At 38.8% G+C, this 26162-nt stretch overlaps 1 protein-coding gene across 2 annotated transcripts; it reads left to right on the forward strand.

Annotated features, from left to right (window-relative positions):
* The first annotated feature begins 851 nt into the window (after window positions 1-851).
* On the forward strand, window positions 852-19245 carry gpr173 (G protein-coupled receptor 173). 2 transcript variants are annotated; one of them, XM_010875637.4, is made up of 4 exons: window positions 852-869; window positions 997-1832; window positions 2008-2096; window positions 16306-19245. In XM_010875637.4, the coding sequence occupies exon 4, from the start codon at window positions 16526-16528 to the stop codon at window positions 17687-17689; it is 1164 nt and encodes a 387-aa protein (XP_010873939.1). In that variant the 5' UTR covers window positions 852-869; window positions 997-1832; window positions 2008-2096; window positions 16306-16525; the 3' UTR covers window positions 17690-19245. The 2 variants fall into 2 exon arrangements, with proteins under 2 accessions (XP_010873939.1, XP_019907027.1); XM_020051468.3 differs by having other exon boundaries at window positions 997-1733.
* The last annotated feature ends 6917 nt before the right edge of the window (window positions 19246-26162 follow it).

Raw genomic sequence — 26162 nt, forward strand, 5'->3', positions numbered from 1 at the left:
GTTTTTCCTATTTACAAAGCATGCAGAGGTCTGTAATTTTTATCATAGGTACACTTTAACTGTGAGAGACAAAAGCCAGTGCATGTCCAGGCCCATCTGAAGTTTGCCAATGACCATCTGGATGATCCAGAGGAGGAATGGGAGAAGGTCATGTGGTCTGATGAGACAAAAATAGAGCTTTTTGGTCTAAACTCCACTCACCGTGTTTGGAGGAAGAAGAAGGATGAGTACAACCCCAAGAACACCATCCCAACCGTGAAGCATGGATGTGGAAACATAATTCTTTGGGGTTGCTTTTCTGCAAAGGGGACAGGACGACTGCACCGTATTGAGGGGAGGATGGATGGGGCCATGTATCGCAAGATCTTGGCCAACAACCTCCTTCCCTCAGGAAGAGCATTGAAGATGGGTCGTGGCTGGGTCTTCCAGCATGACAACGACCCAAAACACACAGCCAGGGCAACTAAGGAGTGGCGCCATAAGAAGCATCTCAAGGTCCTGGAGTGGCCTAGCCAGTCTCCAGACCTGAACCCAATAGAAAATCTTTGAAGGGAGTTGAAAGTCTGTATTGCCCAGCGAGGACCGAAATCTGAAGTATCTGGAGAAGGTCTGTATTGAGGAGTGGGCCAAAATCCCTGCTGCAGTGTGTGCAAACCTGGTCAAGAACTACAGGAAACGTATGATCTCTGTAATTGCAAACAAAGGGTTCTGTACCAAATATAACGTTTTTCTTTTCTGATGTATCAAATACTTATGTCATGCAATAAAATGCAAATCAATGACTTAAAAATCATACAATGTGATTTTCTGGATTTTGTTTTTAGATTCCGTCACTTACAGTTGAAAAATTACAGACTTCTACATGCTTTGTAAGTGGGAAAACCTGCAAAATCGTCAGTGTTTCGAATACTTGTTCTCCCCACTTTATTTTAAGACCTAATTGTATGTGAAATGGATGAGTATTCTTCACGTATTCGTTCCTTTTATTTTCTCCAGAACATCATATCCCGATTCTAGCTTCGCCGATTCCGAATGGAGCCGAGGGAGAGCCTATGCTCGGTGCATAAACGACAGCCACTGTTTCCAATTCACCTTCACTAACAGGCATTTCATTTTGGTAATTTCTGGTTTTAATTAGTTGTAGAATGACCGAGGCTATATTCCGATTGACGTGATATGTTCGTGAAATATTTGGAGTGATGGTTATCGCCGCAATCAAGGATATTCTTTCTTCGATATCTTCAAAGACCAAACCAGGCGGGTGGATTTTTTTTTTTATGTATAGCGCCTACCGGCACTGTATACATATTTTCACATAGGGTGACTGTATGCTACACTGTGGACGGAGAGTCCGCATATGGCTACAGTTCCATATGCAAGAGGATGTGTTATCACTGAAAGGATAAAGACTGCTCATTGCGTTTGGAGAATGGTGGAAAAAAGACATCCCGGTTATTGATGGAGAATCCAACAAGCGAGGCAAGATTCGTAGACCCAAAGCGTCTTGTGTAATATGACCACCCTTATTTGCAAAGCTTACCAGTGATGGGATTTAGTTTAAAGAAACAAGTATTTGGAAACAGCAAATATTGTACGATTGGAATTACTAATTTGTTCTTTTCTTTCTGTGTGATGGAAATGTATTGCTGAACATTGGGGGAGCTTTATGGAAAACCCGAAGACATGACATGCACACGAAAAAAGAGGAAACGATCCTTTTTGTTCTTTAAAACGTGTGTTTATTTAAGAAGTCTGCAACAGGCTTAATTGACGGGGAGCGCCTTACTAAAGCAACATTATTTGTGCATTAAGATCTACGTGATTCTATGAAGGTGACAATAACCTGTACTCATTCGTTCTTAATTTTTTCCGTAATTTAGCCTAATTGTAAAGTATGTCCACGTTCATTGTGGATTATATAGGCCTATATTTGGAATTTACTCTTTTTTGCTGACCCCTCTGTGCCATTTACTGTTGCTTCACCATGATCTTTGAATCCTTATATAGGCCTATTCAATGTGGATTGCAACAAGATCCCCAAACGGCCTAGAATTAAGTGGTAAGCCTTTGTCTCGACGACAAACATCAGAAATCAGGTAAGATTTCCTTTCCCCTTCCTGCCTTCCTATACGTCTTTGCTAGTTTCTCTGTTTTTGTAATTAGGCTAGGCTACATTGGCCTCAATGTTTTTACTCAGGTAAGCTACCTAAATCCTTGACGCGCATTTAAAACCCATTTTGGTGGCAACAAAACTACTATTACGTTTCAGGCAGACGCATTTCATAGACCAACTGTACACGTAGGCCCTTATAATATTCTTGTAGACACACACACACACACAGACAGACAGACAGACAGACACACACTCTCTCTCACACACACACACACACACACACACACACGCTACTGCAGATTTGAGTGGCCTTTATGTGTTCTAGGAGCTATGGTAAATTACAACAGGGAACCGCATTATGGACACCGGCTGCGAGGTAGATGAGGCTATACAAATCGGTGGCTATTATGACGGGCGAGTATGACAGCAACTATACATGTCATCTATCAATTTAAAACTGCGATGCAACTGAGGTGATGGGATCTCATCATTAGCCCTCGATATTAAATTATTTTCGAAAAATCCATTCTTGAATCCTAACAAGATCGGAGCAGGTTGAATGCTTTAAAATTACACAATATGCCCAATAGGCCTAACACGCAATTCATGTATTTATTTGCTTACAGATATTTCTCGTGCAAGCCTATAACTAAACAACATTTGAATTAAACATTATATTCCTGAGCGCCGAATGCATTTATTCATAATATATCGTTTTTTATAATTGTACTGGGTAGGTGTTGAACAGTGTCAAGAGTGTTTCTGGCTCCTTTGGTTGGTGAATTCCGCGTCGCCTCCTCCCACCAGGACCACGGCAGCGGTACTCGATTGCTGTTGCTATCCAGTTCTTGACAATGGTTCAGCCCTCTACCACCAACCAACTCCCATTTCTCCAGGCCCCTCCCATGATCCATAGCTTTTCGGCATTCCCGTGAAGTTCCGAGGATAAACCTATTAGACCTGTATTCGTTTTGCAATCAAAATTGTATTTTGGTTAAGTAATCATACCTTGACAATCTCTTTGTTTTACTGTAGGCCCAATTTCCATCTTTGGAATGGATTTTTTTTCCATTCGCCTCAAATCAACCAACATATTTTGTGCATGTAGCCTAGGCCTACCTGATAACCTATTCTTCATATACATATTTGTATTTAATATAGTACTCTAAAATGGTGTCACCAAGCTCTGTTGTGTCTTACACCTCTAAGCCTTCTTACAGCCTGTTCTAGCCACCAAGTGTTATATTATTGTCACATGTAATAGGGTTCAAACATAGGTGTCTGGAAGAGGATTGTCAATGATCATAACCCCTGGTGTTAAGTATAAGGTATAGCGTTATCACTGCAGTGTATACATTCCATTTCACCCCAAACAGCTAAATAATGTGTATGTTTATGTAGAGCCATCAATTATACATTTTTCATCCTTTGTGTTGAGAAATAGTGTTTTTACCCTTATAGTGGTTTCAAAGAGCAACAAAACTGACACTAACGTCCACATGGTAGGCATCCCTCAAATTAAATTTTCATCATAACATCCAAGTGTATTTTAAATGTCCCTTGACTCTGCAAAGGAGATTAAGGATTGGAGAGACAACATTTTTAGGGGAAATCTTGGAAGTTGTGCCTCAAAACGACCAAGCTAGACCAATTGTTGTACCTAGCAACCTGACATAGCACTTTGTTAGTTAGCTGCTTGGCTATATATTTATTCCCAAAACTAGTTAGCTAGCTTGTAGTTTGACAATTTATTCCAAAACATTTTAAAATTATAAAAGTATATTTATAGCGAGTTAGCGAGCTAGCTACTTATATTTAATAAACAGCACAGTAAGAGACATCTAAGAGGATCTGTTTGGCTCACTACTGGCTGAAATTATACAAAATATTTACAGTGCAATTGTTAAAAGGGCAATATACACGATTATATATATATATATATATATATATATATATATATATATGCTACTGGTCGATTATATATATAATCGACCAGTAGCATATATGTGGATATACAGTGGGGAGAACAAGTATTTGATACACTGCCGATTTTGCAGGTTTTCCTACTTACAAGGCATGTAGAGGTCTGTAATTTTATCATAGGTACACTTCAACTGTGAGAGAGGGAATCTAAAACAAAAATCCAGAAAATCACATTGTATGATTTTTAAGTAATTAATTTGCATTTTATTGCATGACATAAGTATTTGTATAAGAATTCCGGCTCTCACAGACCTGTTAGTTTTTCTTTAGGAAGCCCTCCTGTTCTCCACTCATTACCTGTATTAACTACACCTGTTTGAACTCGTTACCTGTCCACACACTCAATCAAACAGACTCCAACCTCTCCACAATGGCCAAGACCAGAGAGCTGTGTAAGGACATCAGGGATAAAATTGTAGACCTGCACAAGGCTGGGATGAGCTACAGGAAAATAGGAAAGCAGCTTGGTGAGAAGGCAACAACCTTTTTAATTTGGGCGCAGTTATTAGAAAATGGAAGAAGTTCAAGATGATGGTCAGTCTCCCTCGGTCTGGGGCTCCATGCAAGATCTCACCTCGTGGGGCATCAATGATCATGAGGAAGGTGAGGGATCAGCCCAGAACTACACGGCAGGACCTGGTCAATGACCTGAAGAGAGCTGGGACCACAGTCTCAAAGAAAACCATTAGTAACACACTATGCCATCATGGATTAAAATCCTGCAGCGCACGCAAGGTCCCCCTGCTCAAGTCAGCGCATGTCCAGGCCCGTCTGCAGTTTGCCAATGACCATCTGGATGATCCATAGGAGGAATGGGAGAAGGTCATGTGGTCTGATGAGACAAAAATAGAGCTTTTTGATCTAAACTCCACTCGCCGTGTTTGGAGGAAGAAGAAGGATGAGTACAACCCCAAGAACACCATCCCAACCGTGAAGCATGGATGTGGAAACATAATTCTTTGGGGATGCTTTTCTGCAAAGGGGACAGGACGACTGCACTGTATTGAGGGGAGGATGGATGGGGCCATGTATTGCGAGATCTTGGCCAACATCCCTCAGTAAGAGCATTGAAGATGGGTCGTGGCTGGGTCTTCCATCATGACAACGACCCGAAACACACAGCCAGGGCAACTAAGGAGTGGCTCCTTAAGAAGCATCTCAAGGTCCTGGAGTGGCCTAGCCAGTCTCCAGACCTGAACCCAATAGAAAATCTTTGGAGGGAGCTGAAAGTCCGTATTGCCCAGCGACAGCCCCGAAACCTGAAGGATCTGGAGAAGGTCTGTATGGAGGAGTGGGCCAAAATCCCACTCCAAACAAAGGGTTCTGTACCAAATAGTAAGTTCTGCTTTTCTGATGTATCAAATACATGTCATGCAATAAAATGCAAAGTAATTACTTAAAAATCATACAATTTTCTGTATTTTTGTTTTAGATTCCATCACTCACAGTTCAAGTGTACCTATGATAAAAATTACAGACTTCTACATGCTTTGTAAGTGGGATAACCTGCAATATCGGCAGTGTATCAAATACTTGTTCTCCCCACTGTATATATGCTAGTGGTCGTATATATATACAATATACGACCACTAGCATAAAAACAAGTACAAATGACCAGTAGACATCTTCACTTAATGTTTAAAGTTAATGTTTTGAATCATCTTTATCTTCAAAATGAATCACAGTAACTGTCATATTCCCCAATTAAACTTTCTCGCTGGTCTGTCTGATCAGTTTGCATTGACTTGTAATCTTCTTATACTCACTTAAGACATTCGCAGTACTATCCTTCGAAACCTAAACCACCCTGGACTAGTTAGTACTATACCAGTCTTGTTCTGTAAGGGAAGACGAGATAGAGACAAATCATGTTATTTTTTAGGGGCAGGATTCAATACAGTGCCCCTTGAAGATGGCAATTAAACTGTATCCGGTTTCAACAGGGACTGCCAGTTCAGGTAATGCCTAAAGCGGTGTCACTGTGCCCTGACTATCAGAGAGCAGATACTGTGGTGTCAAAGGATCTTTTAGCAAACATATAATGGTAGCTATTTAGTGACATCAAGAGTTCTTTTACAGTTCACATCAATTGTATCTGATCTGTGATTAGACTATATAGATCAAAATGAAAGCCCTTTCAGAATCTGTGAGACATACAATCTTGTCACTTTTCATGAAAAGTCTAACCCCAAGTCAGAATTTGTGATCATTTTAATGTACTTTACCTGTCCTCCACTGATTTTGTCTCTATGTAAGCTAGGAGGTTATACAACACAAATTGAACCCAACTTTCAAGTAAGCTTGTCTGTATATGGTTCTGTTGCATCAATTTCCAGTACTGCACTACTTAATCATGTGAATAATGTCAAATGATATCACAATCCTGTCTTTAACAATCAACATAAATGCCTGTGGCATTGTTTTGTTTCCGAAAAAAATATGTGGAGTGTAATTGTCATTGCTAATTTGGTAAAGCCTTCTTAAAAGAATTGGTTTGTAACGTTCACCGGATGGAGGCAGAAGCAAACGCAGGATCAAATAAGGAGTTTTTTATTCCACTCTAAACAAAACCGAACTCTGTGCACTGGAAATACAAATATACTGATATATTGATGCGCAATAGCCAATACAAGACATACAGGAAAGTTAACAATGATATTACAATGATCAACAAGGACTAGGAGAAATGAACTGAACTAAATACACAGACTAAAGAGGAGAACAGAAACAGGTGAGGGCTCAACACAGGTGAACAGAATGAACTGAATAACTGAAACGGGAATAGGAAAGACCAAACAAAGACATGACAAACCCAGATTACACAGAAAACATGAACCGTACCGATCCCATTCGGATCTAATGATAATGATGTTAATGATAAATAAGAATGTAGTTTTAAAGGTACATTTATGTATTTTAGTTCCTATTACGTAATACAGTTGTGGTCTAATACAGTGCTCAACACAATGGGAGTCCTCCTTGACAAAATGTCATTGGGTTTTCTCAGCTTAATTTAGCACTCAAACTATAAGAAATCTTATCTTGCATTTAAGTAAAATTGTTCAACAAAATATCATATTTTTAAATATATATTTTGTAAAAAGAAAGTAAAACATGTGCAACGTTTATAGACCCCCCTGTATTTGTGCACTTCCCTGTTGCCAAGATGACAGCAGAGTCTTTTACTATATTGTTCGATGTGGTAGAAAAACACTTAGGAAGGCATCAGTGACCATTTCTTTTTGCAGAATCTCCAGATCCTAAGAGTCCTTGGTCCTCATTTATGAACTCTCTTCTTTAGCTCCCCCATAGGTTTTCAGTGGGGTATAGGTCAGTGGACTGAAATGGCCAATGTGAAAGCTGAATTCTGTGGTTTGTTCCAGTTGATTTATACTTCTTAATTATTGCTAGTAGTGGAGATGGGTATTGTCAGGCATGTAGATATATATTTTTACAGTCATTGTCTAATTTAAGAAGATCAACAACCTTTTGATCAATTACATTTTTGTGTTCTCAGTGTTGATAGATTAAGAGGGGAATAAGTCATGTGTGGCACCTCATGTTCAAACCCCATTAAAACAGGAAGTTATGAATAACCCCTTAAGTGTTTTTTAATTGACTCGAATAAACATGACCAAAAAATGTAAATACATATATTATAACAATTGTACCTCAAATAAATAGCTCAAGATCATAACCAATATAACAACATTTTGTAATAGCCTTTTTTGCTAATGTTTACATAGAATATTTTTTTTACATTGGATATCAATTTACATACAATTTCCCATAATGACAAAGCGAAAACCCATTTTTAAAAATGTGTACAAGTTTGTTAAAAAGAAAAAACTGAAACAACTCATGTACAAACAGTTTATATATAAAATGTCTACACACCCCTGTTAAAATGCCAGGTTTTTGTGATGTAAAAGAATGAGACAAAGATAAATCATGTCAGAACTTTTTCCACTTTTAATATGACCTATAATGAACTATTCAATTGAAAAACCAATTGAAATCTTCAAGGGGGAAAAATGAAAAATAGAAACCTTACAATAACCAGGTTGCATAAGTGTGCACACCCTCTTATTACTGGGGATGTGGCTGTGTTCAGAATGAACCAATCACATTCAAACTCATGTTAAATAGAATTACACACCTGCCATCATTTAAAGGGACTCTGATTAATCACAAATAAAGTTCAGCTGTTCTAGTAGGACTTTCCTGACATTTTCTTAGTTGCATCTCAGAGCAAAACCATGGTCCGCAGAGAGCTTCCAAAGCATCAGAGGGATCTCATTGTTGAAAGATATCATTCAGATTGGTCCAAGATTGAACTTTTTGGCCAGAATTCCAAAAGGTATGTTTGGTGCAAAAACAACACTGCACATCACCCAAAGAACACCATTTCAGTTTCAGTTTTTCCGCATTAAAGGTGGAAAAAGTTCGGACATGATTTATCTTTGTCTCATTCTTTTACATCACAAGAACCTGGCATTTTAACAGGGGTGTGTAGACTTTTTATATCCACTGTAAGTAATCAGACCCCTTTGCCATGACACTCCAAATTGAAATCAGATGTATTCTGTGTTCTATCATCATCATTGAGATGTTTCTAGAACATGGTTGAAATCCTAACTGATTGGAAATAATTTAGAAAGTCAGTTTATGTCAGAGCAAAAACCAAGCCGATAACCAAACTAAGCATATGGGCAAGAAAGGCTTTTTTCAGGGGCATGATCAAGAACCCAGGGGTAACTCTGACAGATCTTCAGAGTTTCTCTGCAGAGATGAGAGAACTATCTCTGCCGTACTTTATCAATCAGGCCTTTATGGTAGGTGGATGCCTCTCGAGAAAATGACGTATGGAATGTTGCCTGAAGGATTCTGAGAACATAATGAAAGAAAAGACAACATTCATACCATTAGGTCTGAATGCCAAGCTCTTTGTCTGGCATAAACAAGGTACCGGTCATCACCTGGCTAAACCATCCCTACAGTGACACATGGTGGTGGGAGCATCATGTTATGGGGTTGCTTCACAACTCCAGGGACTACGAAACTGGTTAGGGTTGATGGAAGGATGAATGGACTGAAATACAGAGGGTCTTGAAGAAAACCGTGATCCAGAGCACACAGGACCTTAGACTGGGTCAAATATCAATCTGTCAGTATAATAATGATCCAATCTACATAACCAAGACAATTCTGGATTGGCTTCAAGACACGTTTGTGAATGTCCTTGAGTGGCCCAGCAAAACCCTGGAATGGAATCCTATTGAACATCTATGGCGATACCTGAAGACTGCAGTTCTACAATGCTGCCCGTCCAGTCTGACAGAGCTTGAGAGTATCTGCAAAGAAGAATGTGATAAACTGCCCAAATCCAGATGTGCATAGCTGATAGAGACTTATCCAGGAAGGCTGTGAAGTTGAAGTTGTGGCCGCTTCTAAAAGTGATTTAACAATGTGCTGAATAAAGTGTCTGAATACTAAAGTACATGAGATATTTCAAATTTTTTTTTTCAATGAATTGTGAAAAAGGTCTAAAATCGTGTTTTTGCTATGTTATTTTGATGATAATTTATTTAACTGATGATAAATTAAGTCCGTAACAAGAAAATGTGGGCATATTGACTGTAGGGCTGTAGGCTGTAGGGCTATGGGGTCCATTTAGGATTGGGCCTACTTCTTTTAGCCTAATGGCTCAGATGAAATAGTGAAGCTGTACAATTCCAGTAATACCTCAGTGTATGTAAATAATATTTGCTATGCAAACTAACTGGCAAAAATGGGCGGTAAACAAGCATGAGCGATAGGGAGACATCTTGTATGGTGCTTTCCGCAAACTCGCTAAACAATATGATGATAGTATACTGTATGTAACTAATAGTAGCTAGCTATCTAGCTATATTGGTACACTAAATAATTCCTTATGTCTTATCAATTCTTTTTAAAGAAATAACAAGGAGTTGAATCCTCTAGGATTGCTTTGATGCCTGTTATACTGGGGTCATATTAAAACATATTAATGGGACCATAAAATTTGTAGTCCAATGTTCAACACAGTATTCAAAGATGTCTCCATTAAAGGAATGGTCAAAACAAAAATGTTGGAATGTTCTGGCCAACCAAGAGACCAAAATCGGAATCATCTAAATCCTGTGGTAAGATCTTTAAAACAAATCAGTTGGTGGAGGGCTCTCAAACACTGAGGTAGAGCGGCTTGCTTTTGAAGAGCAAGCCAAATGACCAGTAGAAGCTCTTTGATGGTTACAACATGCTTCTGTCTGCAGTTAGCTAGCTCTGCCAATAACCTTGGCCATTTGTTGTTATTTTCTAATTAAAATTGTAAATGTATATTCGCAAAACTGATATTGGTTCTCCACACCCCAGAAAATCACACTGAATGTTGTTTGTAAAATCTATCTTGGCATTACCTAACGCCTGGTGTTACATATACATAGCGTGTCTGTACACTGTCAGAAATGTAATTACAGAGGTCATCCAGCAGATGATGCCAAAAAGTTTTACTACAATCTCATCTTAAAGACAGGGGTGTCTTTTTATGTGTTGATCAAGTAGACAATTTCCTAGGTATTTAAAGTTACTGATATGCATTTAATTAGCAGCCCATTATAAATACCCAGTTACCCTAATCAATTGTTGTACTTTATTTATACCTGATTATTGTAAAACAGTCTTCAGCATGTATTCAAACAATAATGTTCAGCCACTGAACTCAAAATTAGTGGGAATATAAATAAATGTGAAGTATACAATGTTTTTTAAATGATACAGGCAAATGTTTTTTGCCACATATGGCCCTTTCATTTTTTTTTATAGTATTGATTGAATGAACAATCTCTGTCTAAGTACCGTTCTAAATTGAAGACTCAATATAACTCAATATGGCTTTTTCTCCAAAGACATGCAGTATTATTGTTCATGATTGATGTTATCTAAAATATTAAACACAAGGCAGTCTAGTTTTCTGCCAAAAAAGAAACAATTTGTGAACATCAAAAGATGTTTATATAAATGTAAATATGTTGAGGGAGTTGAATTTAGCTGGACATGTGAGCACCTGGCTATTGGCTTTGATAGGAACGGGCAAAAGTGAATTCTAATCTACTAATCCTTTTGTAAAGGATCACCTGTATCATGCCCAGAAACCCAGTTCCACAAGAAGGCAATAACTTTCCCCCCCGGTGCAATATCCACCCACAACGGCAAGCTTAATCTAATCTCCTCAATGTAATTTGGCCGTAGCCCACAGCATCAGCAATAAGTGTATAGGTGGTGGAGAGAGCAAGAGGGCTACATCACATTCCTCCACATTTCTCTTATGCAGTTGCACCAGGAGAAGGAAGCTAAATAGGGACACTGAGCAATGTGATAGCAAGACCTGAACCCAAACTTGTTTGAGTACTGCCGTTCAAGAGAAAGGATGCATCACATAGTGTATTCCCTCTGTGTCACTCACAACGTGTTGCACTGTAAACATATCTTCCTTTGCATCCTTCCAGTCCAGGTAGTTTTACCTAATATGGGATCTTGTACATTATTGTTGGGTGAATATGCCCCCCAAATATGGTTCACCTCTACTCTCCTGCAACTACATACAGTACCAGTCACAAGTTTGACTACTCATCAACAGGATTTATTTTTCACTATTTTCCACATTTTAGAATAAGGGCGAAGACATCAAAACGATGAAATAGCACATATGGAACAATGTAGCAACCGAAAAAGTGTTAAATCAAAATATAATTATATTTTTAATTATTCAAAGTAGCCAACTTTGCTTGACGGCAGCTTTGCACACTCTTGGCATTCCCTCAAACATTTAACGCGATACCATCCACTGAGCTATAGGGTCCTCTCCAGTAAATCTCTGTTGTTGCCAACTTGCCACTGTACTTACTTTGAGACCTGCTTGCAGAAACACGCCCATTGTATTTGATTGATATGCAGAGCTGCACAGTCGCTATGAGTAATGAGGAAAGGCAAGAGCAAAATTAAACATTGTTACTACATTCAAGTTTTGACTTTGTCTTAAACCACATAGAGTATGAAAAAGCATTGAGATGTATTTTTTACACAATGTATCACAGTAGGTAAATGAAATCACAAAAGAAAAAATCATTTTCAAATCATATTAGCATTTACATTAGCTCTTTCATTCTGTCAGTGTTGAGAAATGAAGTTTAATTCAATATATTAGCATAGATAAATACATGGTCAAAACATTTTCGCAACAATATTTTCCCTTTGAGACATCAGCTCACACTTTCTACTAATAGTGAAGTCTAGTACAAAAGGTGATTTGCATAGGTAATAATATTAATTCTGTATGTTTCTATTTAGAAAGCAGTGAAGTGGCAATTATTTTAATAAATGATCAACTTCTGAAATAATAAATATTTCAGAAGTTTATCATCTGAATAATATTGAGAGGTGTATATTCACATAGCCATGACTTAAACCTTTCATGATTACACTATGACTGCCAAATTACAGCTCAAAATATCCAATTGAAAATCAACTAATTGTTATACTCAACTAATTGTTAAAGTCATTGCAGATTTTAGCAAAATTGTTATGATGGAAACACACTTCAGGAAATAACTGCTGAATTACTTTAACTTGGCAGGTAACATTTGACTAAGGCACAATAAAATATACAAATAATAATAATAATAACAGACAGGCTAATACACCATACATAACCACCCTCCTTAGTATGTGATGAGAAATTAGCAAAGTTTAGCTAATAGTATGTTTTTGCTATGATTCTTACATATTCTGCATTAATAATGGAACATTTGTGTTTATTGTGCGTTAATTTTTGTTTGATTCATTCAAGTAAAATAAGATCATATGTATTCCCCAAAAGATTTGGGATCAAATACAAAGATTAAGCCTTGTTCTGAAAATGGTGCTTAATGGAATTTATAAAAGCTAATTAATGGTCAATTTGCTCAATGGCCAAAGGTATGACCATTGAGCAAATTGAAAAAAAACAATGAACTGTAGTAATTACTCAGGCCCTGTTATTGTCCCATGTTTTCCCATGTCCAGTAGTATGGTTCAGTAAAGGAAAACTGAGCAAAGCAGCTACAGGCCCAAAACAGGAAAGCATGCCAAGTCCCCACAGCCAACTTCCCACACAGAACACCATGCAAGATATTGTTTCCTGGTTTAGATAAGATTAACTACTTCTCATCTAGTCTTTCTGAGAAACATTGTTGACAATTTCTAACCACTAATATGTTATCTTTGCATACCCCACCAGACTTACCACAATTGGTTTCTTCACTGTAACCAGTTCATTGGTCAGGTATGAGCCATGTGATTGTGGAATGCCCTGCCAAGAGGGTACTCATTCAGGTAGAAAGAGGTTTAGGTTTTAAAACAGATACACTACTGTTCAAAAGTTTGGAGTCACTTAGAAATGTCTTTGTTTTTTACTGAAAAGCAACAAAAAGAAATCCATTAAAATAACATCAAATAGATACAGTGCAGACATTGGTAATGTTGTAAATGACTGTTGTTATTTGAAATGTCAGATTTTCAAAGCAATATCTACATAGGCATACAGAGGCCCATTAACAGCAACCCTCACTCCTGTGTTCAAATGGCACGTTGTGTTGGTTAATCCAAGTTTATCATTTTAAAAGGCTAATTGATCATTACAAAACCTTTTGTAATGATGTTAGCACAGCTGAAAACGTGTTAAAGAAGCAATAAAACTCCAGATACTGTGGAACATCTTCTAAAACTCCAGTATCTGGAGCATCAGTATCTGGAGCATCAATAGTGCAATGGTGGGTGCATCAGCAATCACCAATAGTGGGTTCAATTACAGGCTTAAAATGGCCAGAAACAAATAACTTTTTTCTTATTCTAAGAAATTAAGGCTATTCCATGTGAAAAATTGCCAAGAAACGGAAGATCTTGTAAAATGCTGTGTACTACTCCCATCATAGAAAAGACAAGAAAGAGGAGTGCGAGGCCCTGGTACACAACTGAGAAAGAATGTCTCTTTTGCAAATCAGATGCCAGGTCACAGGTCTTCAACATGCAGCTTTATTAAATAGTACCCGCAAATCACCAGTCTCGAAGTCAACAGTGAGTCCAGAATGACGGCCTACTAGGTAGAGTTGCAATAAAAAAGCCATATCTCAGACCGGCCAATAAGACACTGGACAGAGGAAGATTGGAAAAAAGTGTTATGGACAGACAAATCTAAGTTGGATTTGTATTCACAAAGAAGGGATCACAAAGAAGAACATTTGTCGGACCAATTGATAAATGCTAGAGGAGTGCTTGACTCCATCTTTCAAGCATGTTGGAGGCAATGCGATGGTCTGGGTGTGCTTTGGTGGTGGTAAAGTGGGAGATATGCACAGGGGAAAAGGAATCTTGAGGAAGGCAATCAATCTATTTTGGAATGCCATACCATATCCTGTGTTTAAAGAATATTTATTTGCAAAAGGGACAGACTGCATCTTTTTTTTAATGTACTATAATCAGTGGTGCGTTATCTTCTCCATAGCCTTTCCATACGGCCAGATGTTTGATGTGGACCCCAGGAAAAATAGTTGGTCCCTGAGCAACAGCTAGTGGGGATCCTAAATAAATACAAATGAGTTCATGTCTAGGCTATATCTGTGTCTAGAAAACTGTCCCTTTAAGCTTAGTGTCAGCATGTCAATCCTGGGAGGACTGTGTAAAAGGGTGTCTTTCTTGTTGCAGATCATATCTAAAATCTTTTAGTGCCCATTCCCCACAATAGTGCATAGTCTTACACACAGACACTCACGCGCGCGCACACACACACAGCATAGCACAAGGCAGAGTGGTCCTGTAGCTTAGCAACAAGCTGCTGTAATTACTGTGACTGAAATACATTAGTATGCCTGCACTGAAACAATGGGTCTGAACCCACTCTGTTGGACTCATAAACTGCAAAAAAGAATGAACACGTGCATTCCCCTGATCACTTCCAAAGCTTTCATCTATACAAAATAGGGCTGTGGCCTGGTCAATACAGATTGACTTCCCCCATACACAGAGATAGAAGACTAGGTGTATTTTCGGACACCCACCTACACACGCACAAACCGCTTAGCCATCAGACTGAATCTCAGATATCACTGTGCAATGCAACCTCTTTTGCATATGCCCAATCCAGTGGTCCCCAAAGTGACTGCACCAATGAGGCCTCAGCAAGCAAATGCTGTTGCAACCTCACAAGTGGTGTTTTTTCTTATCACAACCATATCTACTTCATACACACCCTCCCCTTATACACAGAGACCCCCCCCCAACACACACACACACCACACACACACCCTCCCCCCATACACAGAGAACACCCCCCCCACACACACACACACCCAAATAGAAAAAGGATGTAAGGTGCTGTAGCCTAGCAACAAGCGAGGTAATTACCGTGACAGACTAGTTGCTGGCATGCCATGTAGCGTGTGGAGAAAACAGCTGATCTGATTCGTGCTGAGGGGGAAGGAGAAGATGTTCCACAGCATGCTACAGCAGATGCCTATGTGAGCACTGTTTCACCCTTGGAGAAACAATTGATTGATTCCATGGGACCAATGATTGGTGTGAAACAGGATAATGTTTTCAGGGTTGAACGTCATTCCACATCTGTATTGTACAATGGGCTTTGTGTAACATTTCAAGATGGGGACTTTATTACAATGTAGCTATGTTGTATAGACATGACTTTTGGTTGGGATAAACATACATAGGTTGAATTCAGACATAAAGACGGCAAATCTAAAATATCTATCTAAAAAAGGATAACATTGCTATTACCAGTCTTACTATACTACCATGCACTACATCTGTAATTACAGGTAGTTACAAAAAGATTGGTTGTCACATTTCATTCTCTTACCTAACTGCATTTTGATGTAGTGCAATATTAGGTAATCATAGCATATCATACCCACCCTTTTCTGGTAATTGAAAATTTCTGATGAAAACAACTGATGATTCCAAATGTAGAATCTTACAAACAATGTATTGTAATATTAGAAAAGCCTCAACTCCCATGACTTAACCTTTTACAGTAAATTCTCTGAGAAGAGCTTCTACTGTATTACCTGCCGCTAATGTCAGACTCTGATTCCTCTGCATTATTTTTAATGCCTGCTATTCTCACTCCCTGTTAACAGGAGCCTGAGCGGTGAGAAGTAGATGGACCAAGGAAACAAGGGGCTCAGTGCAAAATGGGGCAATGCAGACTGAAGCACTCCCGTTCCATGTGAGCTCAAGTTAAGAGGCAACCACGAGGACGAACGAAAGGGCAGCTGGAGGGGGAGGAGGAGGAGGAGGAGGAGGAGAGGGAGGAGTGGATTTCAGGAGAAAAGAGGGCGGATCACCGGAGCAGGAGGGATGGCCAATGGCAATGAGAGCAGCGAGGGGCTCGGCGGCCCCCTGGCAGCGGTGGTGGCCACGACCGGAGGGATGGCAGTCGGGGGCCCGTCGTCGGCTGTGTCCACTTACATCAAACTGGTCCTGCTGGGGTTGATTATCTGCATCAGCCTGGTGGGCAACCTGGTTGTGTCACTGCTGGTCCTCCGGGACCGGGCCCTGCACAAGGCCCCATACTACTTCCTGCTGGACCTGTGCCTGGCTGACACCATCCGCTCCGCCGTCTGCTTCCCCTTTGTGCTGGTGTCCATCAAGAACGGCTCCACCTGGACCTACAGTGTGCTAAGCTGCAAAGTGGTGGCCTTCATGGCTGTGCTCTTCTGCTTCCATGCCGCCTTTATGCTGTTTTGCATTAGCGTGACGCGCTACATGGCCATCGCCCACCACCGCTTCTACTCCAAGCGCATGACCTTCTGGACATGTGTGGCGGTGGTGTGCATGGTGTGGACACTGTCGGTGGCCATGGCTTTTCCGCCCGTCTTTGACGTGGGCACCTACAAGTTCATCCGCGAGGAGGACCAGTGTATCTTCGAACACCGCTACTTCAAGGCCAACGACACGCTGGGCTTCATGCTGATGCTGGCTGTGCTGATACTGGCCACGCACGTCGTCTACATGAAGTTGCTGCTCTTCGAGTACAAGCACCGCAAGATGAAGCCCGTCCAGATGGTGCCAGCCATAAGCCAAAACTGGACCTTCCATGGGCCCGGCGCCACTGGCCAAGCGGCGGCAAACTGGATTGCAGGCTTTGGCCGTGGCCCCATGCCACCCACCCTGCTGGGCATCCGGCAGAACTTGCACAACCAGAACCGGCGCCTGCTGGGTATGGAAGAGTTCAAGGCAGAGAAACAGCTGGGCAGGATGTTCTACGTGATCACCCTTTTGTTCCTGGTGCTGTGGTCGCCCTATATAGTGGCGTGCTACTGGCGGGTGTTTGTCAAGGCCTGCACCATACCACACCGGTACCTCTCCACCACAGTGTGGATGAGTTTTGCCCAGGCAGGGGTCAACCCTATTGTTTGCTTTTTCCTCAACAAAGACCTGAAGAAGGGGCTTCTGGCCCACCTGCCAGCCTACTGTAGGACTAAACCTAATCTGCCCCGAGAGCCTTACTGTGTCATGTGAGGTGGTGCAGTGGGCAGTGGTTACCTGGGCAGGGTACCGATGGGTTGGGGTGACTGAGTTATTTGGGAGATGTTAGGGTGGATCGAGGGACCATTTAAGTTGTTGTGGCCTTTGATTCAATGCACGATGCTTTAAAATGGGTGAGTGTCAGAAGGCAACTACTAAAATGGTAAGCATTTTAGAATTTGAATAACCTGTGTGATGTATCTGGGTTTCTCCTTGTCTAAAGAAAGCATAGGTATTCAAAGTTAATTGGTGATGTTCTACATTCTTTACAAAAGTTAATCGAGAGTCCCACCACAGCCATATAACGTACCATATTAATTAGTGATCAAAAATTTGATTAGGATGGATGTATTATTTCATCATTTTATTACCTAAACCAAAAAGCATATGTAACTCCACAGTGTAGATTTGATTTAAATTTAGAGATTCTTTACAAGTTTTTAGTTTTTATGGCCTAGGTCAGGAAACATTTAAAAGGGGGATTATTTCTCCACACAGAAAGAATATAAGACTGGGCTGACAATTAAAAGGTCAATCTGAGATGCCTGTACAGTGGCTAGTGAAAGACTAAACCTCCCCTTGCACTGTTCATATTTAACTGCCATAAAATTTAATAATTGTTGCTGTCCATCAATGATTCCCAACCAAACTCACTGAGATTATTAATCTCAAACAAAGTAATTTTGTTTGAAACTATGTATATTTTGCATTAAGAGTTTAGTCTTACTTAAAATTATTGATGTCCTTAATGGAAGCCAAAAACTCATCCACCAAGTATTAGTTCTGGTTACATCACAATGTAGACATGGAATAAACATTATCAATATGTTTTCTTTCCCTTTAAAAATGTGGCATTCATATGAAAGAAAATGAAATCCCTTTTAGATCAAATTTTATTGCAGCAAAATGTGAAGACTCCCTAGGCAGTGTATGTATCCTTACCATCAATGCAATGGGGTACCATAATGGAGAACTATTAAACTGGTTGCCTTTCTAAACAGGCGTGATGTACTAGTCCTGATGTCGTGAAACAGACTGAAATGAGGATGACAAGTGTCTGTGGTTTCTGGGGGTGACCTGGCCATATTGCTCAGTCACTCCCTCATCTGTTCTTTCTCAGACCAAAAGTGTCAGATGGTCATCTGACAGTTTGCTAGTGTGCTAGCACTGCTTCCTTCTTTGGTCTGCTTGAATCAAAGGCATCAGTAACACATGAAAACTAAGAGAAATTATGAGGTTTGTACAGATAGCATATCCAGGCTTTATTGGCTTTATTTGGCTTTGTTTTCTACTCGAAGGAATTATTGTGTTTATTGTCCCATCTTTAAATATATTTCAGTAATTTCTAAATCCATTTAGATGTATGCACAAGGGATACCCTTGAAAGGTAAAAGGATCAAGTGTAGGAAGTTGAAACTGAAAGAATCATGGAAAATGAGCCAAAGTTTATGGCATGGTCACACACAGATTTGGGGACTAACGGATTACAAGTAATAATTTACATGTAACGGATTACAAAAAAACAGTAACTCTAATCTGTTACGTTACCAACTAAAATATTGTAATCGGATTACAGATACTTTTGAAAAAAGATATGATTACTTTTGGATTACTTCAATTGAAAAAGAATATTTGCGCAAAATAATTATAACACGTTGCATGTTTGATTTTTTTATATTATCTTTTAAAAACATCGTTATTTGAACCAAAATAACAATTGCGCATAATCAGAACAGTGACTGATGAAGTGCTAGTTTTATTGGTAAAAACAGTGTATCTACGATAATATCAGAACAATGATAGGTGATATGCCTACCTGGTGTTATATATAAGTTTCAAGGTCTATTCGTCAAACACACTGAACAACACAGCCAGGAAGAGTTTCGAAGATTAGGCAACTTTTTTTGATAGTTGTAACATGTCGCTACCTTCCAGATAAAACATTATAAGGAATTTATCACGACATTTGAGGAGAAAATGTGTTGGTGAGCACTTTGTCAAAGGATGATGATTTGCATTTGACGCAGCCACCTCAACTCCGTCCATACAGGTAGGCCATGTGATCCTGCTTTTGTATCTCAGAAAATTGTGATTATCATTGGCTGCTGACCGTTTTGATTTTAAGATAAGAGTGCAGGTGCATAATCACAGTTTATTTCTTTCATTTGTGTTTTGAAAATCCATCGCTGGTGGCCCTAATAATCACAGGTTACGTTCACGCGGGTAAAGTGTATTTGTGTGAGGGTGTTCACGATTGCAAACGTGCATTCGCGTGCCTGGTGCTTTTGCAAAGTTTTGACAACGTTTGTGGTTGTGGAGCAAAATCTCAGACTACTGCAGATTTAGTGTATGCAAGTGTATGCAAATTCCATTTTTGGCCAGCTATGTAAACTCTAATTTTGATTGATCCCGCAAAATGTGTTCAATTGGTTATAGGCTATACCTATTTGTTTTCTATGCCTCTTAATATTCAAGTAATCTAAAAGTAATCGGATTATGTTACTGAGTAATCAAAAAGGTACGTTACTGATTACAAATGTGGACAGGTAACTTGTAACTGGAGCGGAGTACATTTGAAAAGTAACCTACCAAACCCTGGTCACACATCATAAACATGTGTCATTACAAACAAATTTTGTCAAATATTTTAGATCATTGAAACAAGGAATGGCGAAAAACGTGTTTTTAACAAAAGCCATTCCATTGAGAAGCCTTCCATTGAGAACATTTTGAGCAAGTCTTAATTAGCCTTGAATAGAAATAAGCAGATACTAATTGAGAAATGTTTTGGACAGACTGAAATAAAAAGTGCATGTTTAGGTGATATTTCTGTTATCCCATAATATCTGAGGATAATTTAAACAAAACAATGCCTCAATAGGTCAACAACTATGAGAACCTGAGGCCACTTTATAACAGAAAAACGTTGATATACCGGAACTGCTCTATGCTTTTGCTAAAATACTTTAGTGGAATTATTGCAGATGATTGAATCTTGGAATTGTATTTGATCAATCAGAAATTGTTTAAAAGATAACTGATAGTGATGTTTATAACAGTTAAATCAGAACGTTGGGCTCTTCAGACAGGAAAACGTTATTTATCTTTGATGACAAAATAAACGTCTTGGAAAGGGAGGGAATATTATCTGTCTATTTGAAATCTTGCACATATTTGAGGAATAAAGATAAAAACATTTTTCATTCATGATTTAGACTTGAACCAGAATGCTAAAGGAGTGTAGGCCGGGACACAGAGATTGTAATATCTTTAGTGAATGTCAAGGTGAGGTCTGGAACATGATGCTATCCCTTTGAGGGCACTACGTATCTTTTGGTTTTCTAAATGCTCTGTTTTCTGCAAACAAAAACAAAAACGTAAAGTAACATTGTCTGCGTTATGGCCTTACTCTGTAAAAACAAACATGGTTTGTTTATAACCAATGCAAGAAAGAGTTGACAGCTGAATGCCTCTGTGTGTTGAAGTAATAAACGTCAAGGGATTATTACAACTACTGGGGAAACACAACACTGTGTAATTAAAGACTTTCAGAGGACACATTATCTCTCCCCCTCGCAACCTTAAAAACAACTGCAATCAAAAACTTTAACAAGGATGGTAATAACGAAATAAACACTTTGTTACATGGGAGTGTGCAATTGTACAGTGTGCAAAGGACACAGGAAACTTGAATCCAAAACAAACAATTACTGGAATTAAGAAAAGCCCTTCCTGGATTATGGTGGATTTCTTGGAGACTTTTTGTTGTTTCTTCTCTTATCAATGGGAGGGGGGAGGGAATGAGGCGGGGGTTGTGTATTGATGTGAAAACAAGAATGAAAAAAAAGACATGTGGATTGTGGGGTTTGGGAGGGAGGGAGACAGGGAGTGATTTTTTGATAAGCAGAAATGCCTGACAGTGCTTTTTGGGTTGCTTCAGGCACACTATCTTTTGTAAATTAAATGTGACCTCTGTACTATTTAATGTATTATATGAACAATGGATTAACTTGGACGTTAATTGGGGGGGTCTTACTCATCATATTTTTACCACGCATGTGTGTGTGAGTGTTGCTGTATGTAAGTATGAATGTGCAGATGTTTAGAGGCTAGAAGGATGAATAGAAAGGACGTTAGGGGAATAGGAATGGCCAGAAACATGTGGCATTTAAAAAAAAGTCAGAAATACTTAGTCTTTTTCATCCTCAGCCTGTCTCTGAGAATTGAATGTGCTAAAACCAACGAGGTTCATTCAAAAAAGCTGAGGCAACAAGTGTCTTCTAAAACCATTGAAATGCAGAGCCTCATAAGGTACTTTTTTATTCTTTTTTTCATGCAGTTCTTCTGAATTGGACTACAAGCCTTCTATTTCCATTGGGATTCATTTCTTGCATACATGTATGGAATGAAGGTTAAGTCAGTTTGAGATTGTATCTTGGGGCAAGTGGTTATATCCACACATCTACTATGAATTGCACACTAATTTCCAATGTGTCTCAGTCAAAGGAATAACACCATAATATGTTACCCATGATCTTGGCCAAAAGCCAATTTCACATCTGAATGTCTTAATTGATGACTTTTTTAAGTTCACTGATTTTACAGTGCAGCTGTCGTTATAATAACCCTGTATGTGGAAAGACAACATACATATTCATTTTCTGGATTAAAAGAGATTTGACTGAAAAAGCTCTTCTTAAGATAAATGTGCAACCACAGTATTAGAAATGAACCCTGAATCACAGAACTGAAATTCTTCTTTGACATTACCCTTTAAGCTGAACCCCAAAATATCAAAGGTCACACAAGAATCTGCAGTTGAATATCAAAGGTCAAATACCGGAGGAGGTTTGAAGGATACCTATGTAAATGTCTTTGGACCCCTAAATATCATGGAAGCAGCAAGTCAGAGGGTGTGGTTTCCATTTCTTTTACGTATTATAAAAAAAGGTTGAGCTGTTAAGCATGTCTCTGGCCTTATGATTTTTGTTGTTGGTTTTTGTAATGAAAAATAAATTTCATTTGAAACTATTAACAGATTCCATTGATGAAATGTAAAAGACTGTGTGTATATAAATATGTAAGGTCTACAAGTAATTAGTAAGAAAAACAAGTAAATAAATGCTGCTGTGGATGCTAACACAAGACACAGAAATGTACAAACAGTAGAGACAAAACAGACAAATCTTATATTTTAATATTGTCTTCAGTCAGAAAACATTGACAAGTATATTACTACTCACCTTGACTATTACTGATGAAGTATTATTGATAGTGTTATTTTGTTTATTACACTCTTAATGATTGTGGGACCATTTAACAGAAAGAGGAAATTATCTTTCCAAAAGTATGAATTCAAAGGGTTAACAGGTACAGTACCATATTGCACAGTATGGAAATCACTTTGAAGGTAGCAAAGATTTTGATTTGTTTCCGTGCCATGTTATCACTCTTTAACGGCACCAAATTAACAACATTTTACAAAGTTATGATTAGTCTACAATTAAACCATTAAGCTGCCTTTTAGATGATCATCACTTGGTTAACAATTCTTTAGATAAGCAGAAAAACAAATGGGTCCTCAACCAAAATAGTTGTAACACAGAGTATACTTTAAATTACTAAAAATAGCATTGCTATGAAACACAGGCGGAGTAATCGGTGAGCAGCAGGTGCTTCTAATCAGGCAGCGGTGTACCTCATCTGCTACTCCACAGGTCTGGGTCTGCTGGTCTAATTGCATACAAACAAAAAGAAATGCAGAACTATATGGTGGACTTTTCAGAACTAACTGTAAAAATAAAAAACACCAGACAATATACACACTGAATAATGTTTACACTTTTTGTGACCGATGTAGCTGCAATTCAGGCACTGACTATTTGGCCTCTTTGGAACTCTGTTAGTTCCCTCATGTTGCTCTGAAAACTCCAAGGTGCTAATTGTTAGCCCTCTTTCGTGGCTGATATTTATACTGCTAATGGGCAAGCAACCTAATGTCACCTCTGCATTTTAATTTATAATAGGGATTATGCAAACTAAGATTATTCTATCTATATAATCTCTCGTAATGTAAACAAGCCCTTAGTTTGTATAATTTCTATAGCATTTGAATTACACCGGCATGTTTGAGACATACCACGCAAGATTGTGGAATTTTCATCCCACTTGCAGAAGTCTTTGGGGACTCTATAGGAAATTTGGTGCACACTACCTCAGAAAGCGCCTTGAGGTATCAATCTTTTTAAATGTCAAAAACGATGGTAGACAAGCTATCTATCATCGAAATAAACGCAAAGAAACATGAATACAATGAAAAGTAACAAATACATATTGTATTTAAAACACTTTAAGAATGGATATCTGAAACAATTAAATGGTAGGCCTATGTCATTTTTGAAGTATTGATTTTCTTGCTATTTGCTATAAATATTAACTTTAGCTGCTTTATTTCATCAGTGTGATCCTGCAGAGATTGAATGTTGAGAGATAATTCAGCAAGGTGCCTAGATTAACAATGTTGTTACTCCAATTTGCAAAAATAAAGCTATAAGAGAAGATAAACAGAAGTGTTCAAATACAAAAAGACAAACTGAATTAGATGGAAAAAAACGTACTGTCCAAAAAGCCTCAACTTAAATATTACTTGATTGAAATTGAAAGAACAGAAAGTAGTAATAAATCTTAACTGACAGTTTGCCCTGCATACCCAGTCACATTCCAATTTATTATGTATTTCTTAGTGATTGTAACCAGAGAAGCCAAATCCATGATTGTTGGGTGACTCGGGAAGTGTCAGATGAGAATCTTGAACATAGTAATTACGGCTGTGAATAACTTTTTCTCTTGCAACACACAAATAGGCTGAAAGACAAAACATATATGTACAGTATCCCAGATGCAGTGAAAATAATTAAGAAAGCTCTATGAAAATATATATTAAGATGTTATTTTAACAAATAAAAAATGATTACAATATTTCTAATGGTTCATTAGAGAATTCAATTTCAAATGGTTCTGGCCATTCCTAAGTGGGGACATCAGGGAGCTTTGGCCTATGTTCCTTTTCCTTAGCCTTGTGTTTCTTCACCTGTGCTTGCATCTGTGATCCTCCATGAATGCAGGCTATTAAATAAGGGTCCCAGTAATGTCCCCTCATCCAGCAGTCACCCAGCTTACCCTAGCACAGTGGGTTTCCCTGCAGCCCTGGGCTGTGTTGCTACTAGGCCATTTATCTGGCAAGAGGATTCAGAGCTCTGAGTGTGATACTGCATGATAGCAAACTGGGGGCAGTCTTCTGACTGTTTAACAGGTCAATAAAAGAGGGTGCGTATTGATGCAATCGCATTGACATAGAAAGGAAAAGGCCCATCGCAGCACTCATGAATGCCATTTACGATCTTTTAGAGCTGGGCTTTATGGATACAAATTTATATTGCGTTAAACTGCATAACTTGATGTGATAACGATCAATAGAACAATATATTTATTGCATGGCCGACATCAGCAAAACTCCTGCAGTGGTCGGTATTGCTAATTTTCAGATTATTGTCCTAGCTCTACTACCAATGCAGCCATGACTCAAAAGAGCTCTAGTACATATCCTTGAGCCAAGAGTGGAGGCAGCTGTGGCCTGGTGATTTCATCTGAGAGAGTGGGAGGTGAGAACAGGCAGGGTGGAGGGGACAAGAACAGAAGTGTGTGTCGTGCATGTCTCTGGTACAGAGAGGGACTTGCACTACCACTCACTAAACACTGATGTCATTGTTTTTATTTACCTATTTACCATTGTTTTCATTTGAGCCACTGCACATACTTATTTGACCCAAATGACTATCTAAATTCAGGAGTGTATGCCACATTTTAAACTAGTTGTGTCAGACGTTTTGCTTCACATTGTAGTTTAAAATCCATACTATCCAAACAGTGAGTACTGTTTGTTTGCCTGCCGCTAACTCTAGCTTTCATAACTGTACTGGCAAGTCACTAGAAAATGGTGATCTATAAATTCAAGGGGTGTCATTTCAACATTTTATCAAAAATCAGCATGAAAGTGAAGTTATCTTATTGCAAAAGTGAGCAGTGGCTTAACCTGCCCAGGAACACGTTAATGATTGAGAATTATTTAAGTTGTATTTTATGTTGCCATCTATATAGTACAGTCCAGCTATAAGGTGAGCAAAGACCAACGTTATCGACCACTAATCTACATTTAAAACAAAAACTGTGAGGCATTAGTTGCGAACGTTAAGTTGAATTATTAACCAATTATAATTGTCGATATTTTTCTTTTCATTCAGCAAATTAACTTAAAATTTGGAGGTTTTCATGTATCTCTCCACCTGTGGTCTTATTATTCCCATTGATTGGTGGATAAAATATGCATCTTCTTTGACAAGCTGATGAGGAATATGGTAATGTGAATTATCAGTCACCTGGTGATGTCGCACAGGGCTAGTGTGCCAGG

The sequence above is a fragment of the Esox lucius genome, chromosome 12, assembly GCF_011004845.1.
Source record: "Esox lucius isolate fEsoLuc1 chromosome 12, fEsoLuc1.pri, whole genome shotgun sequence".
Lineage (NCBI taxonomy): Eukaryota > Metazoa > Chordata > Actinopteri > Esociformes > Esocidae > Esox > Esox lucius.